General features: G+C 33.6%; 1 protein-coding gene across 5 annotated transcripts in view; it reads left to right on the forward strand.

Moving 5' to 3' along the window:
* Positions 1–26,562, forward strand: part of LOC106663893 (small conductance calcium-activated potassium channel protein) — a 444,847-nt gene that overhangs the window by 142,276 nt on the left and 276,009 nt on the right. For all 5 annotated transcript variants that reach the window (XM_014389122.2, XM_014389120.2, XM_024229796.1 and 2 more), the window contains one exon: positions 13,147–13,733. In XM_014389122.2, the coding sequence (XP_014244608.1) occupies positions 13,167–13,733 (567 nt within the window). In that variant the 5' untranslated portion in view covers positions 13,147–13,166. The remainder of the gene's footprint in view (positions 1–13,146; positions 13,734–26,562) is intronic.

The following is a 26,562-nucleotide window of genomic DNA, read 5'->3' on the forward strand; positions in this document are numbered from 1 at the left end:
GACGCGTTTCTGAATGGCGAACACGTTTCGTGGGCTTCGAGGTTTGTCAGAACGGGCAAATTTGTTTATCCATGACTTGAGATGCTGTCGGTGTAAACTAGTTCACGAGAAAAAGAAAATAAAATGATTGAAGAACAGTATTACGCTGAAGGTATATTTGACCAAAGCGCTATATTATAAAAAAATGCTGTATTTAATAAATCATGCGTTTTTCTATGTTTGGTGCAAAAATTCTTAACATATCAAGAAATAACAAGAAATGATGATTTTTGGTAAACACGTGTCGTTAGTGTTGAACCACATCCCACTCAAAAACAACCAAAAATGTTAAAAAGTGTATTTTTAAATGGTAGCTCACAGTTACCTTACTCTTCAACTTGACATTTTTGTACATTTTATTATAGGCGTAAAAAAATTTCACCCAAAAGACAGTCAAGCGGACGTTAGTATTGGCATGTAAAATAATTCCTGTTTGTTTTTCAATAATTCCGTTTGATACTTCTTGTGTTTACAAGTACTATTTATTTAGTAATTATTGTTTGCACAGTCAGAAAAGGGATTAGTCAAGGTTCAAATTTCATAGTACAAATTTCTGGAAAGATTGTGGTGTGTGTGGTGGATGATGCTTTAGTAGAAAGCATCATCTGAAAGGTGTTGCTCGGTTCGGAAGCAGATATTTCGTTGTAAAAGCTTCGCTACTCCTTCAACCGTTGAGGATGACCAAATGCAAGCTTGTCAAATAACTAAACGATGAGATATCGCAGATGCATAACTTATCTCACATAAGCGTTTCAACGCATGAGAGCAGCTGGAAACATTTGTCGGAGGAGTATCTGGTTAAGAGAAGAATTTTATAAGAGTACATTTCCATCTGCGATTCCTCTTAAAACGAAAGAAAACCATCTATTTAAAAAAAATGCTAATGCATTATGACAAGTTTTGAAACAATGTTCCGACAGGGAAAATCGTGGGGAATACGCAACGATCCACTCAGTTAGCAACTCCAAATGCCGGAAAACATCCCCAAAAAATGTGATATTTTGCGTTTAGTCGAATTGGAAGGAGGTGCTTTATTATCAGCTTTTTCAACCAAATAGTTAACTCTAGTGCGAACAGCAAACATTGGAGTAAATAAAATTAGCAATTGACCAAAAACGACCTAGTTTGGCCATTCGGAAGGAAGAACTCACGTGTCTTTGCAGATGCACCAACAATATGATTAGTTTTATTAGGTTTCGTGGTCCGCTTGACCAAATACATTTTTTTAAATTAATTAAGGTTTTGGTTGAGATAAAAAAATTAATTCAAAAGGTTGGGTTGAGATGTGAAGTTAGTGTCCGAGCGGATCGAAGTCACGATAGCTCAAGTAGTAAAGCAGCGGCGTATTTAGCTGAAGGTCGTGGGTTTGAATCCCACTCGTGACACTGACTTTTTTATTTCAACCAAAACCTTAATTAATTGAAAAAAAATATGATTAGTTGTTGATTGGAGAATGTTATCCCACCCACCAAATTCGACTGACATGGCCCTTTAAATTTTATAAATTCCGGGCTTTGACAAGGTGAATGAATAAAGAAAACTTTACTTTACTTTAGGACAGCAGAAAACGCAGGTGTTCTTAGCTGATAAACCTAAGAAGTTCTGGGCTTATGGAAATTCAGAATCACATGGAAAGGGCAGCAGTTTAGTAGAACAAAATGCTACATATATGATTAATTAAATTTGTTTACAAATACTTAAAATTTTAATTGAATTTGCCACGAATAAACATTTCGGACTTATGTAACGACCAGATCGCATAAACCATATAGAAAATTTAAGTAGTTCTTTTTTTCGTTTCTATTTGTGGGTAGACAAACAAAAAGGGAAATAAAATCGACTACATTCTACGTTAATGAATACTTCAAAGAATATAAAAACAAGATCATCAATGAGCATTTTTTCGATCAGATTTAATGAGTCAATTCACAATAAATAACGTTTTTTAACCATTTTTCAAATGTTTTTCACCGTTTTTCAGAAATTAGAATGACCATGATGAATCGAAATCTGAAAATGTAGGTTACCATATGGAAAAAAGCCAAAGTGGATTCAATTTTTTTCTTGAGAATAGTTTTGAGTAAACCAGGAGGTACTGTATTAAGCGCACTTTTGTGCTGGTGTTTTTGCATTAATTTACTCGTTAATTTTCTTCGACGGTATTCATCACGTATTTTGAGAGTATTTATGACACGTTAATTTTTATTTAATTTGATTATTTTGATTTGAGAGTAAACGTGAATCTACTCATGTAAAATATTTATCGTTTAAATTTTAAATTTCTTCCTTCATATCCTATTGTAAGAACTTTAATTGATTCAACTGTTATTGGAAGAATAGTAGTAGTTTGATGAAAATTGGTGCCCTTTGTAGTAAGTAAAAGGAAATGTACTTTTTTAAACTATACAAATCCTAAACTTTATTTGTAGTCGATCGTGTTTCTGATAATGCATAAATTGCCTAAAAAATACCAAGCATAAACAAAAATTTAAAATTAATCTAGAAAATGGTTTTTGATCCTCAGTTTTATTTTTTATCTTTCTACTTGTTCCTAGTTTTTGATGTTTTTTAATGTTAAGCGCCTGCGTAAATAAATTAAATAAAAGTGAAGTACCATTAAAACATGCCTTTATGTCGGTGTGCATTTATAATAAGCGAAAAATGTTTCTTTTATTATTAGAAAACGGAATTATTATAATTTTAGCTTGACAGAGAAGTTAAATTAATATTATTTTGAGGTGAAGTGAAGATTCCTGCAGAAATTATTATTTAGAATATTTCACTAGTTATTTAATTATCACTTCACTAGAGATATGAACTTTCAAAAATTATATAAAAAATTTAGCATAAAATGCGATAAATTATTTGGTTTACTCTTGTTTTAAGCTTATTTCATGCCGTGGCAATAGAGGATTGTTTGGAATGTTTGGAATAATTGAATTAGTGTGACTGACTAAGAATCCGCAAAGACGGATGTGTCTTGTCTTGATGATAATTTTTAACAATGTCGTAATGCTGAGGAGAATTTCTAATAAACCACTGGGCTCTTGTTTCTACCCGCAAAAATCAATGTTTATTGGTCTGGGCTCTTTTTATGAAGTTATATCGCGCAACTGCACTCTTATAATCTATAACATTGGATGTTCATGTTGGAACATATGATGCTTGTACTTTTCGTTTCAACGCTGATATTCTGTTGCCAAGTGAGTTTACTGTCCAATGTAAGAAGAAGATGTATGTTCGGTGGCACTTCTTTCAGATATGTAAAATCACAGGTTTTCACAGCATTCACTTTTAACACCATCCGAAAATTTTTGTTATGACGTTTTAAATGGAACGCTTAAAAAATATATAAATAAATTTTATGAAAAATTAGAAACAATGTGACATCAAATTGTGATTTGTAAGTACATTTATTATGCGGGCTAAGACAACTTATTGAAAAAATGAACCCGGCTATAAATTAAATACTATTCCTAATTTAGAGCTTAACGAATTTTACGAAGTTATTTTAAATTCTTTATTTATTACTACCTGCATTAATACATTTTGTAATTTGAGGTTATTTACATATTTACTTTATACACTGTATTGTCTTGATGGGAGACGCCAACCATTGTGGGTCTCCCAGTTTTGTGCAAGGTTAATCCTTGATGATCATAACCAATACCAACCTTCTACACATAGGGGCTAAGGTCAGAGCACTAATCAGCTGCCACAGATTAATTAGTGAAGGCAGCTGGAATCATAAGTGCAATAACATAGGACATTCAAAAATCCTACAACTATTGAGTAAGGTTAACGGCCAATTATTAAGCGATAAAAAGGTTAAAACCCCTTCGGGAAAAAGTACTTTCAGGTAGTCATACCTTGTGAATATAACTATAGTGTGGATGATGACCATCATAGACTGCTATACAGATGGTTCACTTATCAAAGGTAAAGGAAGTGGTGCTGGAATCCATGTACCTAAATTAGGTATCAGCATCTCATCCCCCCTTGGCAACAACACCACCGTTTTCCCAGACGGAAATCTGGGCCATTAATGTGTGCTGTAGAACACTTATGGAAAATAAAATCAAGGGAAAAGATATTAGAAATTTTTCTGACAGCCAGGCTAGTCTTAGGTCGTTACAAAAAGATTTGTCAACATCTAGACTGGTGGAGGAAACTGTGGATCTTATCAATAGAATCACTTCCAGGTTTGAGAACAGGGTAACCCTTATTTGGATACCAGCACACAAAGGACACTATGGCAATGAACAGGCGGATAGCCTGGCCAAAGAAGGCTCTAATACTGCGTTTGTCGGGCCACAACTGGTATTACCTCACTCTATGAGCACAGCGAAAGAGAATATTAAAAACTGGGGTATGAAACAATTCCTTAAGGGATGGAATCTATCCCCCGGACACAGGCAATCGAAGGAGTTTGTTAAGGAGATCAAACCAGCAGCATCGAAATGGCTATTCTCTAACTCAAGGAAGGGAATTAGGAGGCTGATAGGTATCCTGACGGGCCACTCCCACTGAGAAGGCAACTCTCCGTAATGGTTATTCTACCAGATCCCTTTTGCCGTTTTTGCGAAATAAAAGAAGAAACGGCAAGGCACTACCTCGCAGAGTGTGATAGGTATGCTAGGTCTAGATTTGAAAATTTTGAAGGAGAGGACATCACCAAATCACTCCCCCATATTAAATGGTCCAAAATCTTGGGGTTTGTGAACAGGTCCAAGAGGTTTATGCAGGACACGTGAGCCGACCAACTCCTGGACCTTTTAGGGATGGGGTACGAGTCTACCCAAGCATTTAACCCCTCGTGTCTTGGTCGCCCACCCTGCATAATATAATATAATCCTTCATGAGCAGGTCCCGAGGCCATCTCCACTTTAATCGGCGGATAGGGTTGTAGGGATGGATTATACTGGGCATTTATTGGGCTAGTGGGTTGGGGTGAGTGGAGAGTTAGTCGTGGAACTGGGTGAATTTGGACGGGATTAATTTATTTGCAAAGGGTATTTTGAGGTCATTGTGGTGGGTGGCGTTGGAGACATAGTAAGAAGCGTTAACTATAATTCTAAGGACTTTGGATTAGAAGGATTGAATTCGTTGGATGTTTGCAGGTTTAGCAGTGCCCCTCAGTTCTAGTCCGTATGTCCAAATCGGTTTCAGTAGTGTTCTGTACAGTGTTAGTTTGTTTTTTGTCGACAAATTAGATTTGCGTCCGAGTAGTTTATACAGTAGTCCGAATCGTATTATTCAGTTTCTGTCATTTTACTTGGATGTCTTGTTTCCACGTCAGTCGTGAGTCAATGTAGACCCCAAGGTATAGTAGGCAGTCAGTTTTGGGGACAGGGATGTTGTTGAGGTGTATTGTGTGAGCAGTTTTGCTTCGGAGGGTAAATGTAATATGGGTGCACTTGTTTTCATTCATTTTTATTCTCCTTTTTTTGCTCCATCCTGCAATCCATTGTACGTGTGATTGTGTGATTGTGTGATTGGAGCTCCTCCAAAGCTTTTTCAGGATCGGGATTGGACGAAAGGACGGCTGTGACGTTGTCGAAGGATGCAAGGAGAGTAGAAGGTGTGGATGGGATGTCTGATGTGTAGAGGAGGTACTTGAGTGGTCCAAGTACACAATCCTGTGGTACTCACGCTCCCACAGGACAGTAGTCGGGGTAGTCCCTCAAACACTGTGAAATATCGTCCAGTAAGGTAGGATCGAAGGATTAGGTATAAGGTGTTTGGACGGAGGCGCTTTAATTTGTGCAGGAGACCTTCGTACCAAACGCCTGTGATACGTCTAGGAAGGCTCTCGCACAATATTCTTTTCGCTCTAGGGATGAGGATATATGGTCCACAACGCGAAGCACCTGTTGGATTGTGAAGTGTTGGGAGCGAAAACCGAATTGGTGGTCCGGGAGATGGTGAGATCAGGGATCAAATGTTTTAATAGGATCTTCTCAAATATTTTTGAGAAGAGAGGGAGCAGACTGATTTGACGTTAAGAACATTCATTATGGGCGGATTTTCCGGGCTTAGGGAATAGGACGATATTTGAATTTTACGAAGTAAAACTCTAGCGATACACAGAAAACTTTTCTGGGGATTACAATTCTATAAACTACACGCAATCACACGAATTTGCCCTCCGTAAATAAATCAGAACCGGAGACATAAAATCATCGTTAAAGGAGTTTTTTCACTCTTTTTCATTCATATTAACATCAAATCTTTTTCACTCATATTAACATTAATAACATAAAATGTAAACATCGTTGAAACATACTAAGAGTAGAAATTTTCTTTTAATAACGTTGATTTTGGATAAATTCCAAAGGATTGATGTATTTTTAAAGTCCAAAATACCAAACATCGGAGACAAATGTAATGACTAAACCGACCCGAAATGTTTCTTTTTTAGTGCGATGAAAATCCGTATTAACGCCTTTAACTACTAGTTTTTTTTTAAATTGTTGGCATACTTTACTAGAAGTGTCTTTTGATTTTTGCACCTTTTTATATACCGAACTTGTTTTAATGCAATCTTACTTATTATTCTTCTATCCGAATTTAAAAAAAGTTTATAAATCCCCTTTGTAAGTAACACACGTCAGTAACTGCCCACGTGGAGTCAATTCTGTTCAAGCCTGTTTCCCATTTAATAGATGCTAAAAATAAAGATAGAGGTCATTGAAGTTAATCAAGCGATTATTACTGATATAAAAAAAGGGTGAGAGAGTGAGATAGATAGATACATAGATAGATAGATAGATAGATAGATAGATAGATAGATAGATAGATAGATAGATAGATAGATAGATAGAGAGAGAGAGAGAGAGAGAGAGAGAGAGAGAGAGAGATGATGATGATGATGATGAACGTTTTATTTATCAATCACACAAGATTTAGTCTCAAGGACCATTTCTACATCTAATGTGAAATACAATGGTTTCTAAGTTTAACTTACTTCTAATTTATTAAACACTAATTACATCGAATAACTTTATTTTACTTTTCAATTTTTTCCATCTATTTTTGTACATTGAACTTTTACTTAAATTTGCTTATTGAAATAGATATCCTAATTTACATAATAATTGAGCAATCAAAAGGCAAATTACTAATAAAATAAAATAAGAAAAAAAATAATTTTCAGTACAATGCAGTACAAATAATGAATTGTAAATCACCAATATAAATCTACAAATAAAACTTTACTCACTAAATAGTATATATAAACAAAAAACCAAAACAACAAAAGAAGTTACATTTGAGACATCAATAATAAATAGATAACAGATGATTTTTAAGACGATTCTGGAAAAACGAGAGAGAGATAGAAAAAAACCCTTTATTATTTATTTTTTAGAAGGTATCTCAACTACGAGGTTGTATGAACCCTCGGAGTGCCGGTGTTAAAAAAAATGTGTACATAATATGTCGGGAAGGGGAGAGGAGGGAGAGAGAGATGATGATGATGAACGATTTATTTATCAATCACACAAGATTTAGTCTCAAGGACCATTCCTACATCTAATGTGAAATACAATGGTTTCTAAGTTTAACTTACTTCTAATTTATTAAACATTAATTACATTGAGTAACTTTATTTTAGTGGCCAATATGTTCCATCTATTTGTTTTACATTGAACTTTTACTTAAATTTGCTTATTGAAATAGATTTCCTAATTTACATAATAATTGAGCAATCAAAAGGCAAATTACTAATAAAATAAAATAAGTGAACAAAAATAATTTTCAATACAATGCAGTACAAATAATGAATTGAAAATCACCAATATAAATCTACAAATAAAACTTTACTCACTAAATAGTGATATAATCAAAAAAACCAAAACAACAAAAGAAGTTAAATTTGAGACATCAATCATAAATAGATAAGATGATTTTGATTCTGGAAAGAGAGAGAGAGAGAGAGAGAGAGAGAGAGAGAGAGAGAGAGAGAGAGAGAGAGAGAGAGAGAAAGAAAATACTTTTTTCTGGGACTAGAGTCCCGTAAGAATTACAATACGGTCACAAAGTTTTTTTATAAATCTGTTAATCGATTTAATGAATAACCCAAAATATAGAAAATATAAATAATAGTATTAGTAATAAGCATTTAGTGGAAAATCGTTATAATAAATACTACTCTATCTTTTGCAATCATAACACAAACTGTAAACTTAAAAGTTAAAACAAGGAAGAAAACAAGCGTTCTTAAGTAGTAAAACGACTTAACAATATTGTGGACTATGTTGGGGTTGCAAGACATTCATTCCTATGTTTGGAGAAAGATGAGATGTTTGTACAGGAGGGATTTAATAGAGATAAAGGAGGCTTTGCGGATTGGAAAAGGAAGATAATTCCGTTGTGGCTCGATGTAGATGAGCTAGGTCTCACTCGAAGATGACAGGGTGTTATGAGAGTGGATAGAAGTTTTGAATTTGAAATAGCTCGAAAATATAGTAAAGGCCACGAAAATTTATGGATTGGTAAAGAAAGTTGTCTAGGTAATAATTCCTTAATAATTCAAGGAAGGAGGGATCGGTCTGAGTCTCGGTAAGACTCCGGATATTCGGTGGGTCTAAAATAAGTTGAGACAACAGTTCATTAGTTTCAGACTTTTCTTGTTCCTCCGAAAGTCCTCCATAAGCGACACAACTGAAGTCGAAGAGGGGAAAGATGAGAGAGGAGACAAGAATGTTGAAAGGTGGATGGAGTCCGGACCAGATCTAAAAAAATCATCGAGTAGTTAACAACACGCTTGCGGTTAATTGACAGATTGCTTTCATATAGTCAAAAATGGCCGTATCTAAAATAACTTAGAACATTAAGGAAGGTGATTTTTTGTTACAAATAATCCTGCCACATGTCTTTGAAACTCCTTTGCTTCCTTTTATTTTATCTTTCTTTGTTTCTAATTTCTTTATACATTCAGAGTTGGGTGAAAATGTTGAACTCGTATAACAAGAAAATTGCCAAGATCTACCTTCGTTTTAAGTCGAAAGTTTTTCCCTTGTTCAATTTCGGTTTCGACGTTTATGTCAGAAATCTGAGACTGATAAATCTGGAAATTTCCATTTCACGACATTTGGAAAAAAATGTGATCTGTTGTCTCTTTCTATTCAAGGGACTGTCGGCATCTGTAGATTGTTCCATATTGTAAAGTGGTATTTTACTGCACCATGTCTTGTAATAAACCCGTTAGAAGTTATAGTCACTTTCTGTTGAGAAGGAATTGACCCTTGACTTGTTTTAGTGAGTAGTCAATTGGCTTGGCTAATGGTCGAAATACGTTCCCAGTATTTGATGTGTTCTTTAATTCAAACCCACGATTACATTCCTTTTTATGGTGGCTATAGTTTTAGGTGTTGTTTTTCGTTTATGCTTAACACATTGCACGAAACGAATCATGTGAGGTAATGCTGCCTTAATTTCTTATATTATATTGGACTGAGAAAAAATATATACTCCAAATTTACATAACCTTTAATATTACATACAGTGCATAAGTAGTTACATCTTATTATACGTGCATTACCATCAGCTTACAGCCCACTTCACTTTTATTGTAAATGAATTCATTTTTAATGAAAATCTTTGTTTTAAAATAACCCTCCGTTTTTTTATATAAATATAATTAACTAAATAAAACTTTTTCCCATCTTGCTGAGTAAATTTGAAGGAAAATTTTTAACTATTTTCTGTGTTAAGCACTTTTTATATCTTTTGGCTTTCCTGTGTTTTGTTGAATTTTCTTCCAAGCCAATATAATTAAATTTTTTAATTAAAGCATAAGAATTTCTGATCTCGTTTAATATGGTTTGCATTAAAGTATGTTGTAATTAATATAATGATGAAAACATATATGGTTTGAAATAAATAATAAAATACGTGCGTTCGTTTTTTGGCTTTGAGTATATAATAACAAATATTACGTTTAAAATAAAAAATAGCAATTATTATAATTAAATTTACTTTGAATCACACAAAACCAACTGTAGAAAAAGATTTATATTCCTGCTGATTAAAAATATTGAATAAACGTTTGTGCAATTATTGAATATTTCTGTTTTAAAATATCTATTAATTTTTTTAAGAATACAGAAAAAGATGAACCTGCAAAATTGGAAGATTTTCTCCGCGTTGATGAAACTGTAATTTGGATGTGATGATTTTTGTACATCTGAAGATGGCGAGATGCCCAAGTGTATTACAGGCAAACGCAAATTACAAACGTAAAATTGGCAACGCCTCAATAACCAAGGCAATTGTTACACACAAAAAATGAAGTCCATGTGATGATTCAATCCTTTAAAACCTTTAATTATATGATAAAACAATTCAAATGGTACTTATTTGAAATGCTACCTGTAATAGATAGCAGTAAATAAATAACATAGTTTCACAAAATCTTTGGGCAGTTTTGTTTAGCCAAAGTTGAACAACTTACTCGACATGAAGTAAATTAATATTCCTCATCCTTAGTTAATGAAATTACGCTGAAGTCACGGTGATTTATGCATTATTTCCGTTTAATGAATATACAACACAATAAATTTAAACATTTAGGTTTTTGTAGTCCGGTCGTTGCCGAGCATCCAGAATTCTTTGTTGCTTTGAAGTGAGACGTGTTTAGACATTTTCCTCCATTCGGTGGCTGGTTTCTGTCAAAAGATGTTTGACAGAGTAAAACATGTACGGGTAAGATCAAAATACAGATTCGCACCGCAAATCTCGGCAAGTAATGTCGATTGTTAAGGTTTTGTATATAAAATTTAGTTTTTCGCCGTTATCCAGTAACCCTGACCAAAAAAAATGTATGAAGTAAGTACTACACGCTCTTCCAGATTCAGTAGTATGTACAGAATATACTAAAAAAAAATATGGACAAGCACAAAAGATTTATAAAAGTAGGCGCCATCTGAATACGATTTGCATTTATATTTTAATCCTAACACTAATTTTGAATTGTTTATATAAATTATCGTAAAAAATCGATTTGACTATGACTTAGAAAAAATAACGTGAATTTGATTATAAATTTGCACTTTCTCTAAAAAATTCTCTATTAAATAAATTACAAAGTTAGAAAACTACCATGTATGGAAATATCACAGAATCTCAGCACGTTTAGGTCGTTATGTGTAAACATAAAGAACAGAAACTAACTCAGTCTAGTTATCAGTCAGAATGATACCTGGCCGGTTAAGAACCTGAAAGAAACCTTGGCATATTGCCTCTCTCTAGTCTTGTACATTGTTATGATTCCATTTGCTGTACATTTATCATACGTAATGGTATGAGTCAAAGCTAGGGTGGGTGTTCAGCTAGTGGAAAAAGATTGCTCGATGTGTGTCTCATTCTTTCGCTCATTATAAGAGCGAGTAGAAATGCCACCCAGCGTGGGACATCACACTGAATTCATCGAATTCGGGACATTACGGTCTCTAACTTTCCCTGCTGAAGTTGCACAACACAAGCACCGTCGAGTTTCGCCAGGATCTAATCGGAGCAAATTCTGCTTCTGCATTCGCTGCTGAACTTTACTGTGTGGAAACTGTGTTGCCTCTTTCGCTTGGCTATCTTAGGAGGAGTATCAGTGATGCTCCATGTGTGCAAATGTTGCGGGGTTTAACGGGAGTGGTGCTGTAAGCATGGTATGGTAGAAAAGGATACTAGGAAGCGGGGTTTGCACTCCCCGGGCACTGCAGCCTTCTGGCTTATTGTACCTTCCCAGTTCCCTAGTTTAGTCAATAGACTCAATCCTTCTTCTCAGAAGCATCAAGTCATTGACTGTTATTGCTGCAATTTGGTTCCCTGTGTCTTTTTCGTACGCTAGGTTAAACCTCCATTGAGCTGTTGCTTCGCATTCGAAGATGATATGAGTGGCTGTTTCCTCCTCCTCATTACATAATCTGTAAGCATGGTCTGCATTTCACTTCACCTTTCCCCACCCAGTAGTCGTAACGCACCATAATGAGACGTAGTGAGTCGTTATTTTATACATCGCATAATTGGGACGCTTACTACTTTGTTCGAACCCCGTATAACTGCGAGGGACGACGGGAAGCGAGTGCATCCGTTACCGGTGAGCTCAGCCATTACTGTACTGTGTAATCTCGTGGGTTCAGATTTTAGACTTTTGTTCTAGTTCATAACTGGCCCTAAAAACCAGGATTAGCAAGAGTGATTACAATTTTTGTTGTAAATTACATGAAGGAATTATTGTCCCCTCCTGGTGATTTGTAGGTATTAAAGGTGCTTATTGCCTTTAGTGACTGCGGGTTTTTTTGGTTGCCCTGAGAAGGTTCGGTGTTGTTTTGTAGTATTGAGTTGATTCATCGAAAGAGGTTCGTGAGTGTGTGTCGTTGGTTGTGGTCATTGACCGTGAGAACCGTTGGCAGAGGTGAGTCGGTTGATTCTGCAGCGGTTGAAAGGATTCTGGTGCAGCAGTTGGCCAGTAGCCAATTCGGCAGTGTTGAGAAGGCGTGTTTGAGGCTAATGCTGCGTAGTCGTTGCTTCATTAGTGATTGGCGAGAGCTCGTAAAGTAGACGAGTCTGACTGGCGTTGGCGAGAGCTCGTCGAGTAGACAAACCTGAAGTCAGTTGAGCTGTGTCCCTGCTTATGTGCGAAATGGCTCTTCTCTGGTTGGCTGCAGAGTGGTGGGCGAGCCTATTCCAGAACTATTGGTGACACCTAGCGGGGAGAACTGTAGGTGATCTCCGCATTGCCCATTTAACTTTGTGAGGAGTTAATATTTTGCCTGAAAGGTTTCTTTCCATTTTGAGCATTTGGCAGCATTTACTCGGTTCCTTCCAGGTCTCCTCACTGCCTTCCACACATTTATCCTTTGAGTAGTAGACCGCATTTCTTCTAGAGTGGTGAGTTTGATAAGGTTAAAACTGTTTACGATGGAGGATGAAATGTCTTCACGATCCAATATTTACGGGAGTCTAAATTCTGAGGTCTGACACTGGCTGTCAAGAATAATAGAGTAGATTCACACGCCTTGTCGTAAAGTCTTATTCCTAATTATTTTCTAATACATAATGCAATTTATTTTATAGTGTGATATGTGATTGAAGTGTTTTCTTTTGCAGAAAATAAGCCACGTTGAGCAATGGCTTCCACAACCCAAGAAGTTGTCGGTGCAAATTCAGGCTATGGATCTGGGGACGAAACGTCAAGCCTACTGGCCAAGGCTGCCAAACCGGTTCTTATGCGTCAAGACTGCACGACGACGCTCGTGGTCTCGCCTACCCCGCACCTCTCCGCCTCCGGGGGCTTTATGGGGGCGAGCGACGAAAGCGGCGTGCTGCCCCCGGACGAGGGCGGCGCCCGATCCGTGCCCGACATCGAGATGCATTGCCGTTCCCGCGGGCCGAACCACCTCGCGCCTCACAGGTGCAATTGCGAAAGGCGTAAATCCTCCGGTATGGCGCGTTCTGTCTCTCGAGAGAGCGTCAGATCGCAGCATCCTCCTCAGCCTCCGCCGGTACTTTTGACGACGGCACCGAGTTCGAGGATAATCAGGCAAAGTTCTCAGCCTGAAGCGTGTCACTGCTGTCCCCATCACAGCCCTGCACCGAGTGCTTCTTTGCGACAGCTTCGGGAGCCTGGAGACGGGATCGCCATGATCGCGGCTGATTCTCTCAGAATAAATGGTGCCATCCGTCAGTTCAAACAGGTGAGGATGATTTATTATTATGACAAATTAACCGTGGGCCATTTTTCCATTTGCCGGACGATTTGACGCACTTTTAGTGAAATGCAAACTATATTTGGCTCTGTTAGCCTGTCAACAAACAAATTAAAAAAAAAAAAAACTTTCAGCTGCTGAAAGTCTTATTTTTAAACGACAAAAGACAAATTAATTCACAATCGTAAAAGTAACTTTAAAAGATACTATTTCAATCTATTGCAAAAAGCGCTCGACAATTTTTTTAATTTAGTATATTTCTGTGTAAAGATATTTATATATATACTGATAGGCAAAAAATTCCACCCACTTGTACTATAATTTTATATATTTTTTTATATTAACGAAAGTTTCACGTTTTTTAACGTTTAATAATTGAGACTTTTTCGAAAAATTAAAAAAAAAGTAAATTGCTAAGGAAAATGAAAAAATTAAAAAACAAAACAAACGGACACATAAAATTTGTTTTAATTTTTAGATTTTTAATTAACACTTCAATATCGCGTATTTCTTCCTCTTGCCTTAATTACATCTCGAAGATACCTCCGCATTCTTTCTACAGTCTGGAAATGTCTCTTTGCTGGAGGTTAGCCCTTCTTCATGAAGAATCCTTTCAGGATCGTGGAGTGTATCAGGAAATGAGGGTCGTGCTCTTATTCGACTTTTTAAGTTATTCTATGTTCGATAGGGTTCAAATCTGGAGAACAGGCTCGCCAGGTTAAGACCCTGATATTATGCTGTTGAACGTACGTTTGTACTGTGCGAGTGACCTGTTGACGGGCATTATCGATCATTAAAATAGGATTTTTCCTGATTTCATCCACATAGCCAGCGGCCGTTAAAGACCCTCCACTAACAACAACCAACTCTGTGCGACTCTCCATTGAGATTCCCGGTCACATCACCACTGAGTCATGTTGAAAAGGTTGGCTCTGGGAAAAATTACAGGCTTCGTACCTTTCATTCCGCCTTCTCCACACTCTTTCACGTATATCTTGAGATCGTTGAGCAAATCTACACCCATCTGTAAAAAGTACTACAGATCAATCACCCAAAGACCAATGTGTTCTCGAGCAAATGTGAGCCGTGCGTGCATTCTGGTCAATTCTGTTCCTCTTACCAAGCCATCAGTCCATACTGGTTTAACCTTCTTCGAGCATTGCGTTCAGAAATTTGGACACCTCGAACTTCTTGAAGCTGATGAATTGCTTGAACGACAGTAAGGTGCCGGTTTCGCAGAATTCTCAAAGTCGAAAAACGATCATCCTGTGGTCCTGTTACCCTAGGGCGTCCAGAACTGCGCCTTCTATAGTAGGACCCAGTTTCTCGAAAATATCTAGCGGTGTTTCGTATTGTTTCGTAGGGAACTCCGATTACAATAGACGCATACCCGATGGAACCTCCATCGTAAATAAGTGCCACTGCACGCGCAATATCCTCAGCACTAAGTGGCATTTTTAAGTTTAAAAATTGAAATTAAGGCAACAAAGATGAAAATTAAACAGTTTATTGAATCAGAATGATGAAATGAGACTAAATAAATATTTTAAATTTCGTAAAAAGTAAACATTGAAAAATAATTTATACTTATTTTGGAATAAGGATTAAGTGTGTTTATCCTTTAATTGATATTCCCAAGTTAAAACATACCGTAAACAAATATTCATTAATAAAAACAATGAGGGCATAATTAAGGGCAGAATTTTCTTTTTTTCGAGAAAATGAAAAGATCAATCAGGTGGAATTTTTTGCCTGTCAGTGTAATATGTAATAAACTACTATAGTTATAAACTAACTATAGTTACTGTATATAAACAACAACAACTTTTTCCCAGAAGTCATATCAATAATAATTTGAACAATTTGGAATTATACATATTGATTTAAAACCATTATGATACATTAATATTTAGTTAAGTTTATATATACAGGTGTCTTTAAACAGACGTATACTTCAGAAGATAGCACTACATGTCAAATTGTATTAAAACTTCCTTTTTGTCCAAAATCTGGTTCTCAATTATCTCCGGGATATTTGACTTTTCATGTTAATTCAACCGTTAACAACTCCCAGAAACTTATAATATTAATCCTGCTGTTTGCTACGTATCACTTTCATTATTTTTAATAGAAGTTGCAAAATGTTATTGACTATTTTTTTAAACCATATGTAACCGAATAATAATTTTTTTAGCAATTGAATGTTAATTTTGCATTGTTTGATCTTTGTGAAATTAGGTTAAATTAAAAATATCTGTAAGTGCAGCACCTAGCATTACTTACAAAACCAAGACAAATAGTACTTAAACTTTAGGCAAAAACTTTGGAACCGCGAAAAGATTTACTTTTCAAGTGATTTTGTATTTTGTTCGATTAAGGTTACAACAAGAAATGAATCTCATAGGACAATGACGTTTTTATTAGTAAAATCAAATTTACAGTACGATTAACATTTCATGAGAAACGGACTTGATTGAATAATGTTCTGAAAGATTGAAATAACCTAAAAAATGAAATAACTTGAATATAATTCAGAATCAAACTTTGGACAATAGAGACTTCTTAGTTCAATTAGAATAACCTCCTGGCTGGGTGGTTAATTGTGAAAATAATTTATTATTCAATAGCAGAATTTTTAATTGATCAAATTTCATCCAGTACTTTATAAACTAATAGACTGTATTTTTCTTTTTTAAAATATTTTACTGTAAACAAATAATGTTAACTTAATGTTAACTTTAAGCATCATTAATAAATATAATGGATCTTTGAAAGTAATGTCAAAAATATTTTGTTGTATACCAAGAAAAATCCTTGTACAAAAGCCACTGATTTCTGAACTCTTTTAACATCAACCTTTTCATGCTTAAGTTTGCATTTTTCTAAGAAGTGAATCGTCGAACTGAAAAAAGAAGCCCACATGACGGCCAATGAACGATCCGCCATGCCATGAATGTCAATTCGACTATATACAAAGTCATGTTCACACAAAAAGTTACTTATTTTTGAAAAGGCTTGAAACATTCATGGGTTGGCGGTTAGGTGGTCGATAGTTTAAGTTTGAAGTGGGAGAATGCGCAAGTGAAGCTCCGCTAAGTCCCACGTAGTTTTCTGCTTTGCCAGTAGAACTCAGCACCACACAAAGTAGAATGTTAGCAACAGACACGGGCATACTTTACTGCTTATGCTTAATCATGAAATAGAGTACTATGACATAATTTCTTGCCTTTTGTACACATCCACTAGAAACACCCTTTGCACGATGGACCGATTAATGTTTTATATTTTCCCTCACAGAATTACATTTAAAAAGCAAAACTATGTTGATGAGAAGCTAATTATATTTGCATTGAGATAAATCATAATTGAGTGATTTCCATTATGCATAACATTTTAAAAAATCTTAGCTTATCTAATCTGAATCTCTTAATCTTATTTTTAAAATTATTCATTCATATTACAGTTTTAATAATATTTTATATACAATGAACGTTTTTAATGAACTGTATATTTTAAACTCAAAGAACCTTCCATACATGAAACATTCATGAGTTTAAAAAAAAGTTTGCCATTTTCCCTTATATATAAACATAAAGTTTAATATATGTTCATTTTCAAACCAAAAACGTATTTCAATATATTAAATTTAATAAATAATATATAATTCTCGTCTGATATTTAAAAAAGAGGATTTCGTTTGTAAATTTACATTTATTTTATTTAACTTTAAACAACATTTAGAAATGAAACGGACTTTTCTTACTTATTTCTTTATTCAAATTAAAAAAAAACATAACAAAGTGTATATAAGTTAATTTTGTATAATATGTAATTATTTATAATATATTTAAATGGTGTGATAAATAATAATAAATTGTTCTAATATCATTAAATTGGTACTGGTGGTAATAAATACAGATGCTTGAATTTGTTGAAAAATACTGTGCAATATAAAAATTTGATTGGGAGAATTTTTTAAAAATTTGTAGAGAAAGTAATTTCAATTTCATGTAAACTAATTAATTTTTAATTTATAATTAACTACTGATTTTTTAGCTTAAAAGAAACTGAAAAATATATGTATTTCCATTTATTTTTATCATCTTAAAACCTACTAATAACCAGTAATGTTTATGGAGGAAAACTACAGTTATTTATAAAACGCATAATTATATGAACTTTTTTATAACAATTGGTGGAATGTTTTAGGCTAGTATTATAAGCGTAGAAAACGCTAATTAATTTATTTTAATACAGATGTTGAAGTTATTAAATTAAAAAAAGAAAATGCCGAATATTGTTTTCTTAAATAGTTAAATTTGATCATTTCAGCAATATTGGTCAGCTTCAATAAAAGTTGAACTTGGTAGCTTCAAAGGGCTATCACGAGATGGGGTGAAGCTCTCTGAAAGCCCCTTTGGCATGTTGTACAAAATTTATAGGAGAGCTTTCCGTTAAATCCCTTCAACTTCACAACCTTTGAATCAATTAACAGACATCGATAAATTTTTATGACATGCTCAATTTTATTTAAGAAGGCCCAACATTGAATCAAGGGTATGATCTGTATTATAAAATAAAATCCGCGATTTTCATTAAAGGTTTTTGATTAAAGAGTTAGCCACGGAATTAGTTAATTTTTTCGGCAATGCTACAAAATGTGGGATTTTTTTGCCCAAGTTGACACAAACGGGTTAAGTTGCCTTTGCACTTAGTGCTCACAAAGCAGAAAAATATCACGTAGCCGACATATTTCTTTCTCAATTCGCAGTTCTCGCGGAAAAATACTCGGCTTTGTTTATAGTGTCATACTTTAGGAAGTAATAAATATCGACCTAAAACAAACATGAAAAGTATCCAGATACTTTTGTTTTTATAGTTATGATCAAAAAAAAAAATTCCATTTATTACGACGGAATACTGAATAAACAACTACATAAGTATAAGAATAGATTAATAGCTTTGTTTTAAGTCTCTAAAGGTTTTTTGTAGAGGGGAATTGAAAATCAGCTTTAATTATGTAAGTTTAAGGTCAAACAGTATATCATAAATTTACAAAGCATTTATAAGTAAACAAAGCAAGCAACATTTCTTATTATTAACAGTAATACGACGTACTCCAGTGGTACTAGAAATGTTGTTTATCTACTGTAGCACCCTGAGGAAGGCGAAATATATTCGGAAACGATTAGCAAACTTATAAAAGTTTTGTTTATTAGACCACATCTGATCTATATTAACAACTGCTGGTCGATCAATACTGTCCACAAATTTAACATATATTTAGCTATTGTTTTGAAAATGTGTAATTTAGTTATGAAGGAAGAACAGTTTTTGTGCAGTTGAAAATGTCAAAGTTAATATTTAAAAAAAATCTTATTTGCAAAATTTTACTATTCGAAGTTTAAACAAAAATGTAATTATATTTTTAATCAAATGTTTCAATTTTTTCTCACGGAATGTTTGTTTGCTTTGAAAAACCTTTCACTCATTGATATTAAGGAAAGTTTGGTTCATTATTACACCAACTTGATCCTCAATTCCGTTCTGAAAATTTGACTTTAAGGTTTTTAAAAAGGGGAGCTAATTACTCTTAAACTCATTTCGATACTAAAGTTTGGGTAGATGCTTTGATACAGTCGACAAAATGTAATATCTTACGATTTCTTTCTCGTGATTAAGCGGAGTAATAATCAAACCAGAATGGAGAAAGCCGATTTTTGATATATTTTCCATTCGGCGGATTTTGGCGAATTCATTGTATAATAATTGCGAAAAAATGGAAGGCGAGTTTGTTAAATTCAGTCTTTAAAATGATTATATTAATATGTAAAAAATGCGAGGAAATGCAAATTTCGGCCGTGGAAATTTAAACTTCATTAAAATACTTTATAATGTAAACACCCGATAAGCTTTGTATTTTCAGCTGTCTACTTCTAAAATTATGAATATTTTATGTTATAATTCAATAGTGTTTTATGTCAATGTCATTATTTTGGTTATTTGTTCCAATACGCCTAGTTCTAAGGACATATATCTCCCGACAAGGTCATGAAGCATAACATCTGAAAACTTATTGTAACATGATTAAATTCGAAACTTAGTTACAATTTATCTCAAACAAACCAGGTTTCCTTAGCCTCCTATCCTCCTTATTTATTCATCGCACAGGAGAAAAGTTTGAATAACGTTTTTTCGTCATGCCTAAACTAATGATTTGACGGGGTATTGCCTCCGGTCTGATCAATACGGAAAGTTAGACCGTAAATCTGACTTACAAATTCTTACAACCGCGATAACTTCGACAAAAAGATACGCAATAATACTTTGCCTATTTACATTTTTATTCTTTCTATGCCTTTATTCTCTCTCTAGCAGAAAGATAGAATATTTGGAAACATTATTTTCTTAAATAAGAACGATTATCAATCACATTACAATTTGTTGTATGATTTTGAAGTAATGTAGAGTTTAATTTTGAAAAAATACAATATTACGATCGTGTAGCATATTTATACTAATTAATTTAATATTTCAATAATGTTTCAGTTACTCGTCATTTAAAAAATACACTGGCTTAGCAAATAAATGAAACAAATAAAATAAAATAATTACCGTTCTAAAATACTATCTTTATAGTTTGCTATATAATGCCTTACCATGACTATGAATATCCATGATATAAACGTTAAAATAGTCTGTACTATTCAATTTTTCATGTATTGTAATAAAAGAATTACACCTTCAAGACGAATTAAATCTTCCTTTTGATTTAAAACCATGATTCATTTGTTTTATGGGGGAGGTAAACTATAGTTATATTGAGAAAATAATTTCTATCCAATAAATTATACGATTCAGGTGTTCATTAACTGAAGCGGTTTTTTGATATTTACCCGATTTTAGAAAATTTGTTACATCGTAAGTAATTTTTGAAATTCTTCAAAGTGTGTTGTATTTGTTTGATTGTTAACTAAAGTCCTGACAGTTTGGTAAAACAACAGTTACCATGTCATAATATGGCGGAGTAAACGTTAAAATAATCTGTAGAATTCAGTTTGCCATATGTTAAAAAATTCCGTCATCAATACGAATTAAATTGGATTAAAAAACTCTAAATTTTTCTTGGCGCAACTTTTTTTTGGGGGCTTTTGGTGGGGGCGGAAGGGGGGTTTGATCTACCACACTTTTCGAAAAAAAGAAGTACCATTCTTACCAATCATGCCGATTGAAAGTTTATGAACTAAAGCTGTTTTTGTAAAATTCGCTGATCTCTATGAGGTTTTGTCAGAAGTGCGCAGTGATTTTTTAAAATATTTTAAAGATCTTATCATTTTTAAATTTTATAGGATTGTGCCTGCTTAATGGCGACCGTTTGGATTGGAAGCGGTTACTCTATAGAAAATTAATCGTAGATTTAAGAACTTCTTCAATTTTATTGAACAATCCAGAAGTTTTCGACAAATCACTTTTTATTGGGTTGTCCGGAAAATAATGCAGGATTTTAAGTTTTCATTAAAAAAAATCTATATAAAATATTCTGTTTACGTTTACAGGATTACTCATNTGATTAAAGAACATTGCTTTAAAGTAACTAGTTTCTTTTTTTTTGTTTAATACCAAAATCCTGCATTATTTTCCGGACAACCCAATACAAACAAAATTTACAAAAAGCGTACCTTATTAACGGACTGTGTGAGAAATAAGTTTTTGCGGCATTTTTGTCATTTACAGGCTAGCACCACCCGTTCACAGATAAAAACTTTAAAATTGACTAATCTAAACTGCTATTAAATAAATAATTATTAATCGCTGTAATTTGTGAAATGATATTCCAATTAGGCTAGATATTCAGTCAAGTTTTTTAGCCTTATAATCAATTTATTATGTCTGCTCCATCAGTAAAGCCGTAAACCCGGTACGAACAGCCCATTTCTAGTTTGAAATTTTAATTTTATAAGCAGGTCTCAGGTGATATGCTTGACCATGTACATGTGGTGTTAATAAGGCATATGGGATCAGGAAAGTGGGTGGTGCGAAGGGGTTAGGCTTCTGATTGGGGTCGTGGAAGCACCCTTATAATCGACCCTTACGTAACCACCTTGGGAAAAATTATACTATAATATATTATAAGCATCCTTTTCATTTTCCGGCTTTAGCTCGTAAAACTAGTGTAAAATATTCATAAATTTGAATTTTCCTCATTAGATTTCCCATTTATAAATTATGTGAAAAAAATCATCGCTTAGCAAAACCTTTTTCAATATGTGTGGTTTTTAGTGACCATTAGTTAATTGGTTCGCGGAGATCGTGAGATGGAGTCTGGTGTGACGTAGGTTTTAGAAAAACATTTTCTTAATCGTGCCAACGTTTCGATCTTTATTGAGATCATCTTCAGGGCTCAAAGTGTATGTTTTCTGTGTAATTGTGGCATTCATGTGTGTCGTGTTGAGAGTGCCACCGAGACACAAAATAATGATACAATTACACAGAAAACAAACACTTTGAGCCCTGAAGGTGATCTCAATAAAGATTGAAACGTTGGCACGATATACAAAATGTTTTTCTAAAACCTACGTCACACCAGACCGCATTTCACGATCTCCGAATAATCTTTTTCAATATTTTTTTTAAATCCTAAAACACATAATCTAACTGTTGCATCAGATTTTTATTAAAAAAAATAAACACAATTTATTGAAAAATATTATTAATTTAGTAAGAAATAACTGAGATTCAATCAATTTCACGTACGATTCACAACACTTCCCTATTGTAACGCTTATTGAAATCTAGTGAATCGTCAGTATTGGCCCGATGAAAACCTTTTGAATAGATAAATAGAAGCTCCCTATACAGAAGGATGAGGTGATGTGGAAAATCTCTCACAGAAGTTGTTCTTTGAAATCCTGCTAAACCATCATAGTCAACCATTTCAGCATGACATTTTCAAGATCAAATCTTATGTTATGAATTAACTATTAAATTAAACATTAATTGATGTGTTTTTTTCTAGAATACTAATATTGAACGATAATGTATATATTATAAAATATATTATTAACTGAAAAACACGATGGATATTTTTTAAAATACCATTATGTCTATAAGAATTAAAGGTCATAGCTCTCGGCAAATGAAACCTTTTTCCCGTCATATTATCACTTTTAATTTGACTTTAATACTTTTCCCTTCAAATTAATCTTTTTTTTAACTTCAGATTAACTTTTTTTTTATTTCAAGCAAGCCTTTTGTTTAAAACATAAAAAACTGAGGAGATGGTATGAAATTTAAGAATGTAAATTTAAATCCCTGTTTGTTTAAAAATATGTATTATTATAAACTAAAAAAAAGAAAGTAAAATTAACCATTCTTCGTTCAAATTACCACTTTTATGTAAAATTAAGCCTATTTAACGTTAAATAACCCCCATTTAATTTCAAATTAACTTTTTAACTTCAAACTAACGTTTTTTAATTTCAAACGAAGCTTTTGTTTAAAGTATTTTAAAAAATCTACGAGATGGTATGAAAAGTAAGCATGCATATTAAAATTACTGTATAAGTACATTTAAAAAATGCACATGATGATAATTGAACTATTCGAAAAGTTTACGACAATGAATCAATTAAAATTATATCCAATTAAATATAAAAATAAATAATACAGTGTATATATATATNTATATATATATATATGTATATATACACACACACAGTAAGAAGTCTCACAATGACCTCGCAAATCTTTTGTTCAACAACCCATACATTCCTGAATAAAGAGTGGATAAACTACTCACTGGTTGAATTTCTTATTATTTACTTAAATTATGCACTTAGTTTTTGTCGCTGTCTTTACTAGACACCCCTGGACCATGGTCTCTTAATCTTCGGGTTGTTTTCAACGTAATTATGCGGAATAAGAGCGGTTGGATGAATGGATTAAGAGTGCCTGGGTGAGGTTAGTAAAATTTACAGTATTTGAAGATGGTTCTATACACAGTATATTTCTTCCATTGTGGATCGTTTAATTCGATATGTAAACCGGCGCATTAGAAATTTTATAAGCATTTTTGACTGGGCTGTTTGAATTTATTGGAATGTTCCTAGAAGCCTCAACTTACGAACTGGAACTTAAGTCAATGTAGTTGTTACTATAGTTTTGTAAAAGTCGTTTGTTTGCTGGAATTGTGTTTGTTGTTTTGCCAAGTAGCCTTGAAAGGGCCTTGTATCATCTTATCAGTTCTTTCCTTTTAAGGCCAGGTGGAAGGTTTCCAAGATTGACTGTCTAGGTACAAAATATCTTCTGGATGTTTGCGAGTGGGAAGAAGGTCGGATGTTGTTTATGGGAGAGGTGAAAGATAAATTTCTCTAAGTTGATGATCCTACAGGCTACGGGAGTAATTGACAAGATCCGTAAGACCGGAGAGGATTGCTGTGTTATCAGCAAAGGTAAGAATATAAATGTCTGGCTGTGTAGAGATCTATAGATAGAGATATTGTATCAGGTAAAAGACGGGAACTAGAACACTTCCTTGAGAAACTCTACCTTGTTCGTGATGCTATGATGAACGACCGTCAGCGAGGTAGCTCGTACTATTAAATAATATGTAAAATGAATTATGTTTTTTGAACAATGACAGCCAGATGCGGTGATTTGTTTTAAAGATTCACGTGGTGTAACGTTTTTCCCCAAAGAATCATAGATTTAAGTCCGTACTTCGAGTCGGATCAAACAGCTTAAAATTATTCAGAAATAGTGAGATGCGTCTGGTGTGATGTAGGTTTCAGAAAAACATTTTTTTTATCGTGCCAACGTTTCGATCTTTATTCAGCCCTGAAGATGATCTCAATAAAGATCGAAACTTTGGCACGATAAAGAAAATGTTTTTCTGAAACCTACATCACACCAGACCGCATCTCACGATTTCTGAATAATTATCGATTGACGGTCACTAATCACGACACAAATCAGCTTAAAATTGAGTGTCTTAAATAATTTTAAATCGCTAATTTACGCTAATGTCGTATTCAACTTTTAACGTCAGAGGTATATTTAGACTAAATATATTTCTAATAAAGATTCAATTTTTAAAAGTAATGTTTTTGTCATCCAATTTGTAATCACGTATTGTTTCGATTTTTTAAAATCAAAACATTCTTTTGGGTTGAAAATATATTATCTCTGATTGGCATGTATTAGGTATTGTTTTAAATATTATGACCCTGTTTTATCACGAGTAACTTTTTATAACTTTATGAATAAAAAAAAAGGAGTACATTTCAACGTTTCTGTTTATTTGCCTTTTATTTTTTTTTGTATATTTAGCCAATTCATTGAGTAAATATTGTCTTTAATACAATTAATTAAGGTTTTTAGTTGAGATGAAAAAAAGTTAATGGCACGAGAGGGATTCGAACCCACGATCTTCGGCTAGATACGCCGCTGCTCTACTACCTGNGTCGTGGGTTCGAATCCCTCTCGTGCCATTAACTTTTTTTCATCTCAACTAAAAACCTTAATTAATTGTCTTATATTAATTGGTCAAGCGGACCACGAAAGTAGTGAATTAATTGTCTTTAATTTTAACCTCTTAAATATGTATTATTTACGATATTTACGACACAAGGAAGAATTTATTTTTACAAAGATTTAACTTGAAATAACTATTTCTTGAACTCAGTACTCGTTCTATTTTTATTTTGAGCTTGAGTGCCCTCAATGTAGAAAATGCCATACAAATGATTTACGTGTATGGAAATTGTTCCTTCGCTTTCCTCGTTGTCTCGTTTCTTCCAAGATTGAGTATTTTACTCTCTGCGTGTATTTTCTGTAATACTATTTTTTGCAAGGTGCCTGCTGAATTAATCATTGTATTATAAAATCACAATATAATAAAGGTGCTCTGCTCTGCTGATGAACTCGATGTGAGCAGTTTGATAAATACATCCCACTCATTTTTCGTCGTTTCAGTAACGCCAATGTAAAATATTTGTGATAAGTTGTATTAAAAAAAGAAACCAAAATTGCATATAACTTTTCCAGTTTTTTATTTAACCTTAAACCACTGAAATGTAAAATTTTCTTAACAAAACAGATTCAAATTAAATGTTATTGTTAACGTATAAGCAGGAAAACCGTTAGAGACGCGTTTTATGAGTCAAGTAAAAAAGAGGACCAGACAAAAAAGTTTTTATTTTCGAGAGAAAAAAATTGAGATGAAATTTAAGCGCTTTCTGTTTTAATGGAAATTAGACCCTGGATAGAAGTTGTGGTTCATGGTGAAAGCAATAACGTGTTTTCTCGACCAAAGGATCCTCTCATACATTTCCTTCTATTGCCTCGAATATCGCCCGCATTCTTTTGTATGTTTGTTTAAATGGTTTTTGCCTTCTTTTAATTGTTTTCAAACAAAAGAGAATAAAATTAAAAGAAAGCAACAACAACAAGAAAATGGACAGGCTACGTAATATTATAAAAGGTATTGCTTAAATTTCAGAATTATTGTATTGACAAGTTATCTAACTGAGAAACTTAATGATATTTAATAATGTGCATATCATAATTAAATTTCTTAAAATTATTAATGAACAATATTAACGAATTGCAATTAAAATAATTTTAAAAGTGTACTTAAATCCCAACAAAACTTCTAGATTTGAGCTGATTACCTTTCAAATCTGAAACACCTTCCGAGAAAATTCATTCTCTAAACAACCTAATAGTGAAAAATGGCCAAGTTCCAAACACCCTACAAAAAATTAGTCCATAATTGAAATGACATCTACTCTATGGCCAGGTCCGTTCTTCTTTTAGT

This window comes from Cimex lectularius, unplaced genomic scaffold (assembly GCF_000648675.2).
Source record: "Cimex lectularius strain Harlan isolate CLEC.00 unplaced genomic scaffold, Clec_2.1 scaffold41, whole genome shotgun sequence".
Lineage (NCBI taxonomy): Eukaryota > Metazoa > Arthropoda > Insecta > Hemiptera > Cimicidae > Cimex > Cimex lectularius.